General features: G+C 51.7%; 1 protein-coding gene across 2 annotated transcripts in view; it reads left to right on the forward strand.

The window, feature by feature from the left end:
* LOC111158118 (regulator of G protein signaling 9) overlaps positions 1-12,932 on the forward strand; it is a 65,019-nt gene that overhangs the window by 47,031 nt on the left and 5,056 nt on the right. The window contains exons 15-17 of one of the 2 annotated variants that reach the window (XM_022519978.1): positions 1,455-1,593; positions 4,374-4,459; positions 6,697-6,871. In XM_022519978.1, coding sequence (XP_022375686.1) covers positions 1,455-1,593; positions 4,374-4,459; positions 6,697-6,871 — 400 coding nt within the window. Of the gene's footprint in view, positions 1-1,454; positions 1,594-4,373; positions 4,460-6,696; positions 6,872-12,932 lie in introns of those variants that run through there. The other variant, XM_022519977.1, reaches the window with a different exon arrangement.

A 12,932-nucleotide genomic window follows, 5' to 3' on the forward strand; every position in this document is an offset into this window, starting at 1 on the left:
CCGTGTAGCAGTGAGTCTGTTCTGCTCCAGGCCTGCATCTCCCCAAAATTGCCCTCCATGTTACCCAAGAACCTGAGGCTTCAGTTCAGAAGGCCCCGCCTGCTTCTTATGGCCCGGTGGGGAGGAAGAAGAGAGGGGAGGAGACCCCCCCACACTGCCAGGTGCCCGGCTGTTGAGATGCGTGCCCTCCCTCCTCCTGAGCTGAGCCGGGTGGACCTTGTCCTGCTGTGGGGACCTCCCTGCCAGCCCTTCGCTCTGCACCGGTCTGAGTGGACACCAGCCTTGGGCCCTGAGGGCGCAGCACCTTCGGTTCACACCCACACATGTAACTGTGGTTCTCTAAGCCTGAGCGCTGAGCTGGGCCAGGCGGGGCCCTCGGCAGCCCCCAGACCGTGGCATCGAGGTCTGGGCAGCAGGCCAGAGGGCCCTTCCCCTCCGAGCACCTGCCCCTTTGGACCTCTGGTGTCTGTCTGTCCTTCCGACCAACTCAGAAGGGACCACTACACCTTCCGGGAAGGCGCCGGTAACACTGAAGGGAAGAGCTGAGGTTTCGCATCTCATACTTGGAGGCTCTTGGCCTTTCTTAGGAATGTCCCCACCTCCGCCCCCAGGGACAAGTGGGGGTACCGGTGGGACTGTCCTTCCAGGAAGGTCCTGTGACAGCCACGCTCACAACAGTGGTTCCTGACGGCCTCGCCCACCACGACACACACACACACACACACACACACACACACACACACACACACACGGCTCCTAACTCCAGAAGTCCGCTAGAAAAATCCTTGCAGCCTCCTCCTTTCTATCAGGTTCTCCCCAGGCTTCCCCATGATGTCGTCGTCATCTGAATTCCAAAATTTTAATGTGCAGCTTCAGAGAGTGGGAAAGCATTCCCGCATTTCTAACCCTGAACAAGTCAGAATGGGAAACGTTGGAGAGCCGTGCAGCTGAGTTTGGGTTCTCATTGGGGCCATTGGCAAGGGCACCCCGGCCACCCACCTTCTGGGTGCTGGGACTGTGCGCTGCCTCCTAACTCAGCCTGTGAGGTTCGGCTCTAAATACCTCTAGAGCGCCTGGCTGGCTCAGTGGAGCATGCCGCTCTTGGTCTGGGGTCAGTGAGTTCCAGCCCCACGTTGGGTGCAGAGATTACTTAAAAAAAAAAAAAAAATCTGAATACATTTAGGCTGAACCAAGGGAGAACAGCGGGCCTGGAACACCTGCTTGGAATGGCCTGGTTCCCCGTGGGCCCCAAATCCTCGTCAACAAGACAAAAGGCGTTAAGTTGGAAACTGGGTTCTTTGTTCTAATGGCTGGCGTTGGGCTGCCTTCATTGCCAGTGACCAGCTTCCTCCAGGGGACCTGAGTCACGGCCCTCCCTCCCGCCCAGGCAGCCGTGAACTTTTCACTCGCTGACTTGGTTGAGCTTCCAACTAACATCTTCCTCCCTGCTCCAGGCTCTTCTTGGCTCCAGGGGCGAGACGGTGGATAAACATAGATGGCAAAACCATGGACATCACCGTCAAGGGGCTGAGACACCCTCACCGCTATGTGTTAGATGCGGCGCAGACTCACATTTACATGCTCATGAAGAAGGTAGGTGGGCTCTGTGCGGACGGTCATGGAGGGCCAGGCGGCCCCTCCCTTCTCGGGCACCTGGAAAGTCTTTGGAGACGGGAACAGGGGGAGATACTGTGTGGCTTCTGCTTGGCCGGTGTTGGGGTGCAGGATGGTCAGTGGCCTTCTTCCCCTCATTCATTGGTCCGGAACCTTGCTGGGCTTCCAGTCTTGGCATCTGGGGGATGGGGGGGTACCACAGGCAGATGCTGTATGTGTCCTTATGGGCTGTCACTCTGTGACAGTGGTCCGGGCACCCATGCCATGGGTGGTGAGGACATTGCTGGAATAGGTCTTATTTACCGAGGACTTGGGAGCAGCAGTCATGGTGCAAAGCATGGGGCTTTGTATCGGGGGCCACCCACGAGGCAAAATTTGCTTCTCCAGAGTCTAGTTTGTCCAGGGTCTCCTTGGAGGTGGAGTTGGGAGTCAAACTGTGTCCGCCTGCCTCCCAAGGCTGACCTTAGTCTCTACCAGGGGATAGTGGCTGTTCTGATGGCTCCGGCCCGAAGCACATATCATGGGTTGGGGTTGGGGTGACATTTAATATGGGAAAGAGACAAATTTGGTGTGAGGATGGTAAAACCCAGTGGGAATTCAGGTAGCTTTTCTGGGTTATTAATAAAAGCGAACATGGTGGGAAGTTTTAGGAAACTATTTAAAAAAGGGGGGGTAAATTTGAGACAAGAGTCAGTCATTTTCTTTCTTAAGAAATTAGAATTTGGGGGGCGCCTGGGTGGCTCAGTGGGTTAAGCCGCTGCCTTCGGCTCAGGTCATGATCTCAGAGTCCTGGGATCGAGCGCCGCATCGGGCTCTCTGCTCTCTAGGGGAGCCTGCTTCCTCCTCTCTCTCTCTGCCTGCCTCTCTGCCTGCTTGTGATCTCTCCATCAAATAAATAAATAAAATCTTAAAAAAAAAAAAAGAAATTAGAATTTGGGGTTCAGCATTGGCCTAAGAGAGGTTGTCCAGTTGGGTTCTTTTTTTTTAAATTTTATTTAAATTTTTTAAATATTTTATTTATTTGACAGAGATCACAAGTAGGCAGAGAGGCAGGCAGAGAGAGAGGGGGAAGCAGGCTCCCTGCGGAGCAGAGAGCCCGATATGGGGCTTGATCCTGGGACCCTGGGATCATGACCTGAACCAAAGGCAGAGGCTTTAACCCACTGAGCCACCCAGGCACCCCTCCAGTTGGGTTCTTAATTGGTGTCATAATAAGACTTTGTTCAGGGGCCCCTGGGTGGCTCAGTAGGTTGGGCAGCCAACTCTTGATTTTGGCTCAGGTCATGACCTCAGGGTCGTGGGATCAAGCCCTGCTCTGTGCTCAGGGGAGTCTGTTCCAGATTCTCTCTCTCCCTCTCCTTCTGGCCCTCCCCGCCGCTTCCCTCCCCCCTCTCTAACTCCCTGTCAAATAAATAAATACATCTTAAAATAAATAAGACTTGCTACAGTTGCTTTAACTTCACAACTATAGTTACTCCTCTTATGATAGAGTATCTCTAGAAATTTTCATTATATGATGACTGAGTGGCAAATTTTTATTAGCATCCCTTAATTATATTTTATTTAGTCTTTGATGTATATTTTGTTATAAAGAAACACTTTTACTTTGCTTCTAAGATATGTAATAGTTCAGAATTTTCACCAAGCCACATTGCCTTCTCCACTTGATTTCCATTAGTGGGGTTTCTCTGTTTGCCTTGTGAGTGGATTCACAAGAAGGTACCCTTACTAATGGTCTTCCTTTGGGTTATTTTCACATACATTTTGATTCTTAAAAATGTGGTTTTATACAGCCTCTCACAGAGACACGCAGGGAAGCCAGAAACTAGGCAGAACGAAATGGAGTCGTGGGTGACTTGAGATCAGTGTATACGCTTAGCGGACCGTGTGTCGTTAGAGGCTGTGTCTTACGTCAATAAACTCAGTGTGACCCGATGATCCATAACGCCCACTCCCAGACTGTCGTGGTTCTCGTCACTTTTAGCCACCACTCAGTCTTTAGAATGGGACCCTTTTGATAAACTTAAAAAACTTTCAGTCCCTGGGTTGTTGCTGTGGACGTTGTTGCCTATTTGTTAGAATGAGAGTTTTGAGTTGACTTGGAGGTGACAAGCATTCATGAAGCCACTTCTCGGAGCCTGCCCAGCGTTCAAGGAAAGAGCCACACAAGAGAAACCTGACTCTTGGTGTTTTTTTTTTTGTTGTTGTTGTTTTTGTTTTTTTAAATTCTCTTGCTTTCATACCCCAATTCAGGGCAGAAAAGGATGTTTGTTGGCTTTGAGGTGGGTTCCAAGCTCATGGCAGCTCATTTTTTTGGGGGGAAGGAGGTACTGGAGGGGAGTGGTGGGATACAGATGTCCTGCCATCTCATGCTAGCCTCATGGAAGACCCTCCCCCACAAAGGTTGATTTTCATGAGGGGGATTAGAGACCACAGAGCAGCTGAAGTACAAAAGAATCCACAGAAGGCTTGTGAAGACTCCGATGGTCCCATCCCAGGAATTCCTGATTTCGGAGGACCGGGTAGGCCTGAAGACGTGTGCTTCTGGCAATTTGCCAGTGAACTTGACGCTGCTGGTCTGGGGACCGCACTGGAGAACCACTGCTTTAGACCCACATCTGAATGCCTTTCACACAAGGACGCAGATTCCCTGAACTTTGCCATCTCGGTGCCCAGGGAGGACTTGAAAACAGCAAGCTTGGTCCGTTGATTTGACACGTCTCCTCTCTTAATCACCGTTTCTCTCTTTTCCCCCCTAGGATTCTTACGCCCGCTATTTAAAATCTCCAATCTATAAGGAAATGCTGGCCAAAGCTATTGAACCGCAGGGAACCACCAAGAGAAGGCAAGTGGAGACGCTGTGGGCAATATGCCGGTTGCCTGCTGTTTTGTTGACAGGAAGGGAGGGTCTTCTTTTCAGCCAAATGGCCATGATGGAGATAATTTGCTTGATGAAAATACCAGGGACCAGGAAGGATTTCTTAGGGGTAGGATGGCCTTGTTGGCTTCAAGGTAGCCTAGCAAGATTTCCATAGTAATTCCCGCCCGTAAAGTTGTGTGTCCCTGACGTGGGTTGGAAAAAGTGAAGATTATCGCACTGATCATTACCCCAGTGCAAAGGGAAGCATCTCGTTGGTTTGTTAATTACTACAGTTCTCCACCTTGGAACTGATTTGTGGGAAGTAGCTTAGCCACATCCTTGTATCCTTGGGAAGTCCTAAGACCTTAGCATAGCAGACTCCACCCGCAAGGAAAAAATGTCAAGGCTCCTGGGGAAGATGAGCACTGACATTGCAAGCATCCTTGTTGACCCCAGCGAACGCCTTTTGGCAAGGCCCCCCGCTAACTGGTTTGTGCTCACCTTCCTCATTGGAGATGTGGATCGTCTCATCTGGCCGAACCTGTGGGCAAAGGAGGACATGTTCTGAGGGCCAGTTGGAACTCTTTTCTGGGGGGAAAAAAGAAAACTCTGTGGGGACTGAGGATTCCAAAGAGGAACCAGATGACAGCTTGAACAAAGACATGGGACTTTGGGGGAGGTTTTCCCGGCGCCAGCGCGTGGCCTATCCCCCCGTGGTTAGTAAACGTTCCCGTTTGCCGGCTCAGCCCACGCTGGGCTCTTTTCCAGTGTCGCCGGTCAATTCAAAAGAGGGGAGGATGGACCGGAGCCTTTATTAAAGGAGCTTTAAAAAACAAAACAAAACAAAAAAAACAACTTGGTTTCATTCTTGAGGATAATGGCCCTGTTATAAAAAGGAGAGAAAGGAGGTCTCTGTGGTGCCATTCTTCTAGGTTTACCGGGGAAGTGGGGGGGAGTTTAGCATCCCTGGGGGCTTGAAAGGGTCTCCTTTAAGCCACAAGAAAGGGGGGTAATCGCTCTAGAAGTTCTGCCAGAAAGTAGAGGGAAAAGAAGGAGAGTCTCGTATTTCTCTCTCCAGATATTTTACCAGTTGGGGCAGACCCGAAGAATCAGCTGGGCTCTTTTCTGGAGTGCCATGGGTGCCTGGGGTGCTGGGGATGGCGGGAGGCCCCAGCCGCACCTCATGGCTTTGGGGTGGGGAACTGTGGTCTGAGAATGTCCCTGTGAGTGAGAAGACACGGGCAGATGTTCTCGTACCGAGGGGAGCTCAGCCCGTAAATGTGGGGATTGCGGTGGGTGCCTTTGTCCCAAGGCCTGAGGGTGTCAGGCAATATACAAACCTTAATTTCTCTAGAAGAAGTTAAATCAAGCTCCAGGCTCCCCCTTGGCAGGGCTGGTGGGAGACCCAGGTTCAGTCCTGATTTACTAGTAGGGGATTCCTTGTGTTCTTCCCTAGGGTAGATCCAAGAATTCTCTGGGCCTTGGTGATCCGGAGCTTTGGGAACGTCCTAGGTTTTAAATCCACCGTTGCTGCTGAAAGGCCTATTTTGGGGGCATGTGGGTGGCTCAGCTGCTCCCCATTTCCTGCCTCACTCAGACACCTGGAGCTTTGTCCTGTGCCCAAGGCTGTGGGGGACAGGGTTGGATCCCAAGAACCCATGGGTGACTTCGGTCAAGGTTCTGACTCACCCCATGTTTGCACCCAGCACCGCCAGCCCCCCTCCCCAAGCCCTCTCCAGGCCTCTCCCCTTTCTCTGTGGGCCCCGCCTCGTCCTCTTGCACAGTCCAGCACTCTCCCTCCTTCCCAGATCTTTGGCTTTTGAAAACAAATGCTCCAGCTCCCCCTGAGGCCAGAACCCTTGGGCTTCCAATGTCAAACTCCCCTTGCCCCCTTCGTTTAGGAAGAGCCCATGGGAGGTTAAGCTAGCACATTGATTTCCAAACATTCTAGAAGGTATATTATCGGCACCATAGGCAGTCCTCCTTCGGCCCAGCCAGAAACCCGATGGCAGCTGGTACTCACCGGCTCCTCCTCCCAAGGGGGAGAAAGAGCTAAGGTTGAACATGCCCCTGAGGTCCCCCCACCTTGGGGCTCACCGGGAAAATGGGGGAACAAGCCCAGATTCTGGTCCTGCAGCTCCGTCTCCCACTAGGGGCGGCCGCGTCCCTGCTGAGCCAGCTGGGTGGCTTTCCCCCAACCGCAGCCCCGTCCTGCCTTCCAGCTCCGGCCTCCCTTTCATGCGACGCCACCTGCGCTCCAGCCCGAGCCCCGTGATCCTGAGGCAGCTGGAAGAAGAAGCCAAGGCTCGAGAAGCAGCCAACACAGTGGACATCACCCAGGTCATGAGCAAGCTGGACCGTAGGAGCCAACTCAAAAAAGAGCCGCCTCCGAAATAATTCTGCGGCTGCTGGGGGCGGGGGTGGGGGGCACTGCACCCACGGGAGGCAAGCAAAGAGGGCCGGGGCCAGTCAGAGTCTAGAGGATGCCATTCCATGCTAGTGGGGCACTGGAATGGCCAGGGTCACCCCAGAGTCCACTGAACTCCTTCCCGGGGGGCCTTCCCTGTACCGCGGCGACTAGAGCTCGTCCTCCCGCTCCAGCTCACCAAGGGACAGGGTTGGCAGGGGTGTGGGGAGGTCGTCTGACTCAGTTGCTGTGTGACTGCCTGTCTCTCTGGGGGGCTTCTTGTAGCAGGAGCATAGAGAAAACAGGCTGCTCTGTGTCCCACATTTGCTTTGGAGAATGAACGAGAAGGTCCCCCTCCTCCCTCCAGGCATCTTTCTTTCAGGTACATCCGTTTCAAACAGCTTCATGAAGCTCCTTACCCCACTTCACCAGTCGAGACTCTGCTTCTGAAGCAGTCTGAGATCCCTCCAAGGCACTAGCTGCAGGGTCCCCTAGAGAGGCACATCCCCTGGACATGTTGCATCTTTGCAGAGAGGCCCTGCTGAGACAGGGCTGGCGAGCTTGTTCTCGGAAACAGTTACGGAGGGTCCTTCCCTTTTGTCTCCCCACACCCCGATACCTCCTAGGGGAATACGTAGCTGGTAGGGATGAAGGATCAGGGCCAGAAGCCCCCAGAGCAGTCAAGGGAAAATGGCCTTCTGTTGAGCATTGTTTGGATAAAGGAAAGATGCTGGTGTCTTCATTCGTGGGAAGAGAGAAAGTAGCTACATATGTGGACATTTTCAAGATGAGTTAGGGTCAAAGAGGATACTCCCTCAGATCTTTTTCTAGATGTTGGTGCTTCCCTCCTGTGTAACTGTAGCCTGGGTCAGCCCTGTGGTCAGGGTGGCGGGGGAGGGCAGTTCTAGCTCCGACCTTGGGAGTAGTACAAGGTAATCCTTGGACTCAGCCTTACCTCATACACCTGTGTAGGAACTCGAAGGAGTTAGAACAAGTCAGCCAGAAAGGCACAAACACTGCCCAGCCACAAGACTCACCCATTTGACACTTTTTCCGATTAGCCACTATGTACCAGGGACTGGTGAGGACAATGGACATCACCCAGGTCATGAGCTAGGTCATCACCCGACTCACGGAGCTCACAGACTAGGACTGACAAACCACAGTGAAGCCGACCGTATCAGTACCTTTGCTGACAGCTGCAGAGCTGGGGCGCCATGTGATAATCAGTGTTCACTGCTCATGGGTTTAGGGTCATCTGTGTGGCTCTGCTGATCTTGGAGCTCACTCCCCTGCCTGGGGGCTTGGTCTGTGGGAGCCTGAGCTGGGATGAGTGGAATGATTCTCCTCCGCTTCTCATGTCTCCTGTCCTCCAGCAGCCTGGCCTCGGCACAGCCTGTGGAGATGGCGGAATTGTAAGGGAGTGAGTGGAAATGCCAGAGTCTTGAGGTGTAGACTTGGAACCGGTGTGTGGTCTTCTACCTCACGTTCTTGGCCAGATCCAGTTACAAAGCCAGGCTAGAATCAAGGGCTGAGGAAAAAGACTCTATCTCTTTAGTGAGAGAAATTTTAAAGTCTTATCGCAAAAGACGTGGAGAGAGGAAGGGATGAAGAATCGGAGCCATCGTTGCAGTCGACAGCCCCAAGATGTGGTAAGATCTGTACCAGGTGTTAGAAAGGAAGTGGAAATGGCGCCATGACAGAGAAGAGGAAGGAGATGCGTCTACTGGGAGGCCTCTCCGAGGCAGTGACAGAAAAGAGGATGCGGAAAGGTGGGCCGTACAAAGCATGTGGGGAGGCAGGGAGAGCTTTCCAGACAGAGGGGACCACAGCTGTAGGAAAGGCCCGTTGAGGGGAAGCAGCTTCGAATGACGGCAGCGCCAGGCGAATGGAGCCTTGTGGGTGCGGGAGAAATTGTTCAGCTTGAGCTTAGAGAGGTGGGCAAGGCCAGGTCATCAGGGACTTTTTAGATCATTGTAAGGAGTTTGTGGCTCTTGGTTTTGTGTTGGCAAAATGATCCCATGACTCCCTCCGTTTTCTGTAGTTGTAGTCTAGCTTATACTCTGGAAGGGCCACCAGAGGTATGTTTTGTTCATCTCTCTTTTGAAAAGTGTTGGAGTCCTCCAACTCAGGGAGAGTACCCCAAGCAGAAATTGCTGGTAATGGCCATTGTATATTGAGTGACATGAGGTGGGGCCATGTCTTATCACTTGGAGCCTAATGCTTGAGGCCTGGTGGGTTCTGCAGAAGCATGTCTCACATGAATGAGTGGAGGGAGGGAGGAAGGAAGGAAGGAAGTAGGAAGGAAAGAATGGAGGGAAGGTGGTAGGAAGGAAGGAAAAGGAAGGAAGGAAGGAGACGGCCTCTTGGTCTCTGGTTCTAGCACTAGCCGTGTGGCCTTGAACAAGTCGCTTACTGTCTCTGCTTCCTGATTAGTGAAATGAGGGCTTGGGACCAGATGCTTGTCTCTTGAAACAGACTTTGTGAGTTCCAGGAACATACCCAGCCTGGGGCCTCCATTTTACATGAAGATTTGGAATGGGATGAAACAAGTAATTTTCCATTTTTTGCATTAAAATAATCATGAATAGATTATGAACTAGAATGCAACATGGACATGAATTTTTTAAGATAAAAATTGAGGCATCAAAGACATTTCATGCTTGGCTGTGGCAGGTTCAGGCTTTGCCCTCAGACTCTTGGGAGAGAACGTTTACCTGGCTCTCCTGCTGTTTGTCCTACTTTCCCAGGGAAGCTTGAGAAGCATGAAACAAGGAATATGTACTCACTACCCCTTCCGGTTACCCCCTCATGAGCCAAGATCACATGCCTAATACAACGGTGATGAGGATGGCGGGGTGTCAAGTGCATCGTGAATTCTTCCCGTTACCAACTGGGTTGTGTTCATCTTTGACTCAACCATCCACCCGCCCACTCCCTGCACAGAACATGTCTGCCTGACAGCCGACTACCTGGGGCTCTGTATCAGGCACCTGGGTGGGACACCACACATATCAGTGGAAACTTTCTCGATGTCTGACACACAAGGATCCCACCATCTGATGAGAGGCACAGACAGGCACGGAGCTAAAGTTGGTTATCATGCTTATGGGATAAATGCATGAATGAGCACTGCGACACTCCCCATCTGAAGGAAGGCAGGAGATAAAGGGCTTCACTCCTGGAGAGCAACAGCTCCATCCCACGAGGGTTTTTTAAACACCCGTTCTAGGTAAGGACCAGTGAAGGGTGTTATGGCAAATACAAAAATGTAGGCAAGGTTCTCCGCCCTTGAGGGGCTGACAAGAGTGTGTGGACGCAAATGGCTGCCATGTGAAATAGAAGGGGGACCAAGGCTGGGGTGGTGTACAACACCCCAGGGGCACGCAGAGGTAGGAGAGGGTCGTCTGGCCTGGAGGACTAAAAGGGACTCCACTGGGAAGTTCTCATGTTTGCTAGTCAAGGAGCCCCAGGTTCTGACCCAGTTTTAGGGCTTCCTAAGAGGGTCTGCTGTTGGGTCCCAACAGGTGGCAGCTGTCCCTGCTGGCCTTGTTTCTGTGAGACAGATGTAACATAGCCCCATGAAGTCTGTTTGAATCTAGATAGCTTTGAAAGTAGTACTTGTTTGGACACTATTACTGATGTACTTAAGTGATTATGATGGTCTCTGTTATCTGTGTACTTAGGTGTCATCTTAATTCCTTAATGGTGTATTTTAAATAGCTTGAGTTTCTCTACCCATGGCGGTGTATATCTATGCTAGACTATAAACTATGGGGTAAAGTACCAGGATTTCCTTTGTAGAACTTCATGCTCAAGCTTACTTTTTAGAGCAAGGACTGTTCTTGTGAAGCTTGGGGTAATATAAGGGTTAGGGACAATAGGTAGATACATCGGATAATGGCTGGCATATAGTAAGTGCTCAATAAATGCTGGCTGCTGTTACCAGTGTCACAGTATCACTGTCACTGTCATCCTCATCCTCACTGTCCTCCTCTTCACAACACTGTCATCACCATCTCTGTCATCACCACCGTTACCACCACTGTAAGCATCATCACAGCACCTCTGCCCCCATCATCGCCACCATTGTCACCATCACCATCACCACCACCGTCACCACCGTCACCACCATCACCACCGTCACCATCATCACCACCATCACCACCATCATCAGTCACCACCATCATCATCATTACCACCATCACCACTATCACCACCATCACTGCCACCATCACCACCACCATAACCATCATCATCAACACCATCACCATTGTCACCATCACCATCACCACCACCGTCACCACCGTCACCGCCATCACCATCATCACCACCATCACCACCATCATCGTCACCATCATCATCATTACCACCATCACCACTATCACCATCATCACTGCCACCATCACCACCACCATAACCATCATCATCAACACCATCACCATTGTCACCATCACCATCACCACCACCGTCACCACCGTCACCACCATCACCACCGTCACCATCATCACCACCATCACCACCATCATCGTCACCACCATCATCATCATTACCACCATCACCACTATCACCACCATCACTGCCACCATCAATACCACCATCACCATCATCATCATCATCACTGCCACCATCACCACCATCACCATTACCATCACCACAATCATCACCACCATCACCATCACCACTGTCACCATCACCACCATCTAGTAGCATCTGGTCTCAGGGTAAGCTTGGGCTTTCTCACATCTGTCAGTGCAATATCATACAGTGATTCATTATTCTTTATTATTTAGGGCATTTCCTGAGGTGTGTTTACAGCTTTGTTTCCCTGAACCTTCATGCTTCTCTACTCTCTCAGAGTCTTGCAGTGTGGCCCTCCCTGCTTTCCAGCGGCCATTAGGATATATTTGAAGGGAGGAGAGTGGGCACTGATGTCATCTCCTCTGTCTACGAAGGGCTGACTAGCAACAGTGCAGTGACTTGTCCGTCTTTTGGTCCCAGTCTTCACCACTACGGTAAGGGGACGGTCTTGGGCTGGACTGTGCCAGATGAAATGGTAGGTAGGAGGAATAATGTGTTCACCCTTGTGGATTTTTCTCCATGGAGCCCACTTTGCTTATTGGCTTTTGGAGGCAGTGGGGGAAGGGAGAGCAAGGAGGGACTGGAGGGGGCGCCATGTACACTGCATGTTGAACCTGAGTGTGGCTCACAGGACGTGGGCCTCCAGGTGGCTCTGAGGTCTCCTGCAAATTCTCAGCCGGTTTCTAGGCAGAAAACGAATTTCATCTATTTGCACCGCCTGCTTTGCCTTCCATTGAAAAGCCTGTGATTGTGTTCTCGTGTCAACGTACCCACTCCATTTCATGCTCCTCTCCCCCTTCTCTTGGCTCCCTGCATAATAAAACAGCAGCACAAGATGAAACAAAGCGAGCTCTCAGAGCTTCACTGTGTCTCTGCGTGTCACATTTCTTTGCTACGTGCCTCGCATGCTGCTGCTTCGCTACCTCGCGCCCGCAGTGGGTGTGGCATGGGCTGGAGGGGCGGGGCTAGGTCTCTGTGGGAGGGGCCAGAGTCCTGGGGGGATGGGCTAAAGAAGGGGTCCAGGGCCAGTGGGGCTATGGCCATCTGCCCAGAAGAAAGGACCTTCTTGGGCCAGGTAAGTCAAGCAGGACGTGGCTACATCCTCACCTGTCCTGTCATTCATCCTGGAAAAGAAAGTGCTGAGGGAGGTGTGGGCTGAGGAGGAGGGCACAGAATTGGGGTGGAAGAAGGCAAATGGAGTGGCCCATTCTGTCATAAGCTGTACGATCTTGGTCAAGTTGTCATCTCCACGAGCCTCAGTTTTCTCATCTGTAAAGTGGGGCTGATAATGAGTTCATCACAGATTCTGAGAAAGTGGGATTCAAGGTAATGTACGGGAGGTGGGATGTCCTCAGTTTTTTGAAGGAGGAGAGTTTGGTGCCACTCTATCTCTCTTGCCAAAGCCCGTTTCCCGCACTTTGGTGTTCCAGCCCACTCTGCAGGACCCCAGGTCCTATAGACAGAGCAGGG

This window comes from Enhydra lutris, unplaced genomic scaffold (assembly GCF_002288905.1).
Source record: "Enhydra lutris kenyoni isolate GAN:26980312 unplaced genomic scaffold, ASM228890v2 scaffoldscaffold57, whole genome shotgun sequence".
NCBI lineage: Eukaryota > Metazoa > Chordata > Mammalia > Carnivora > Mustelidae > Enhydra > Enhydra lutris.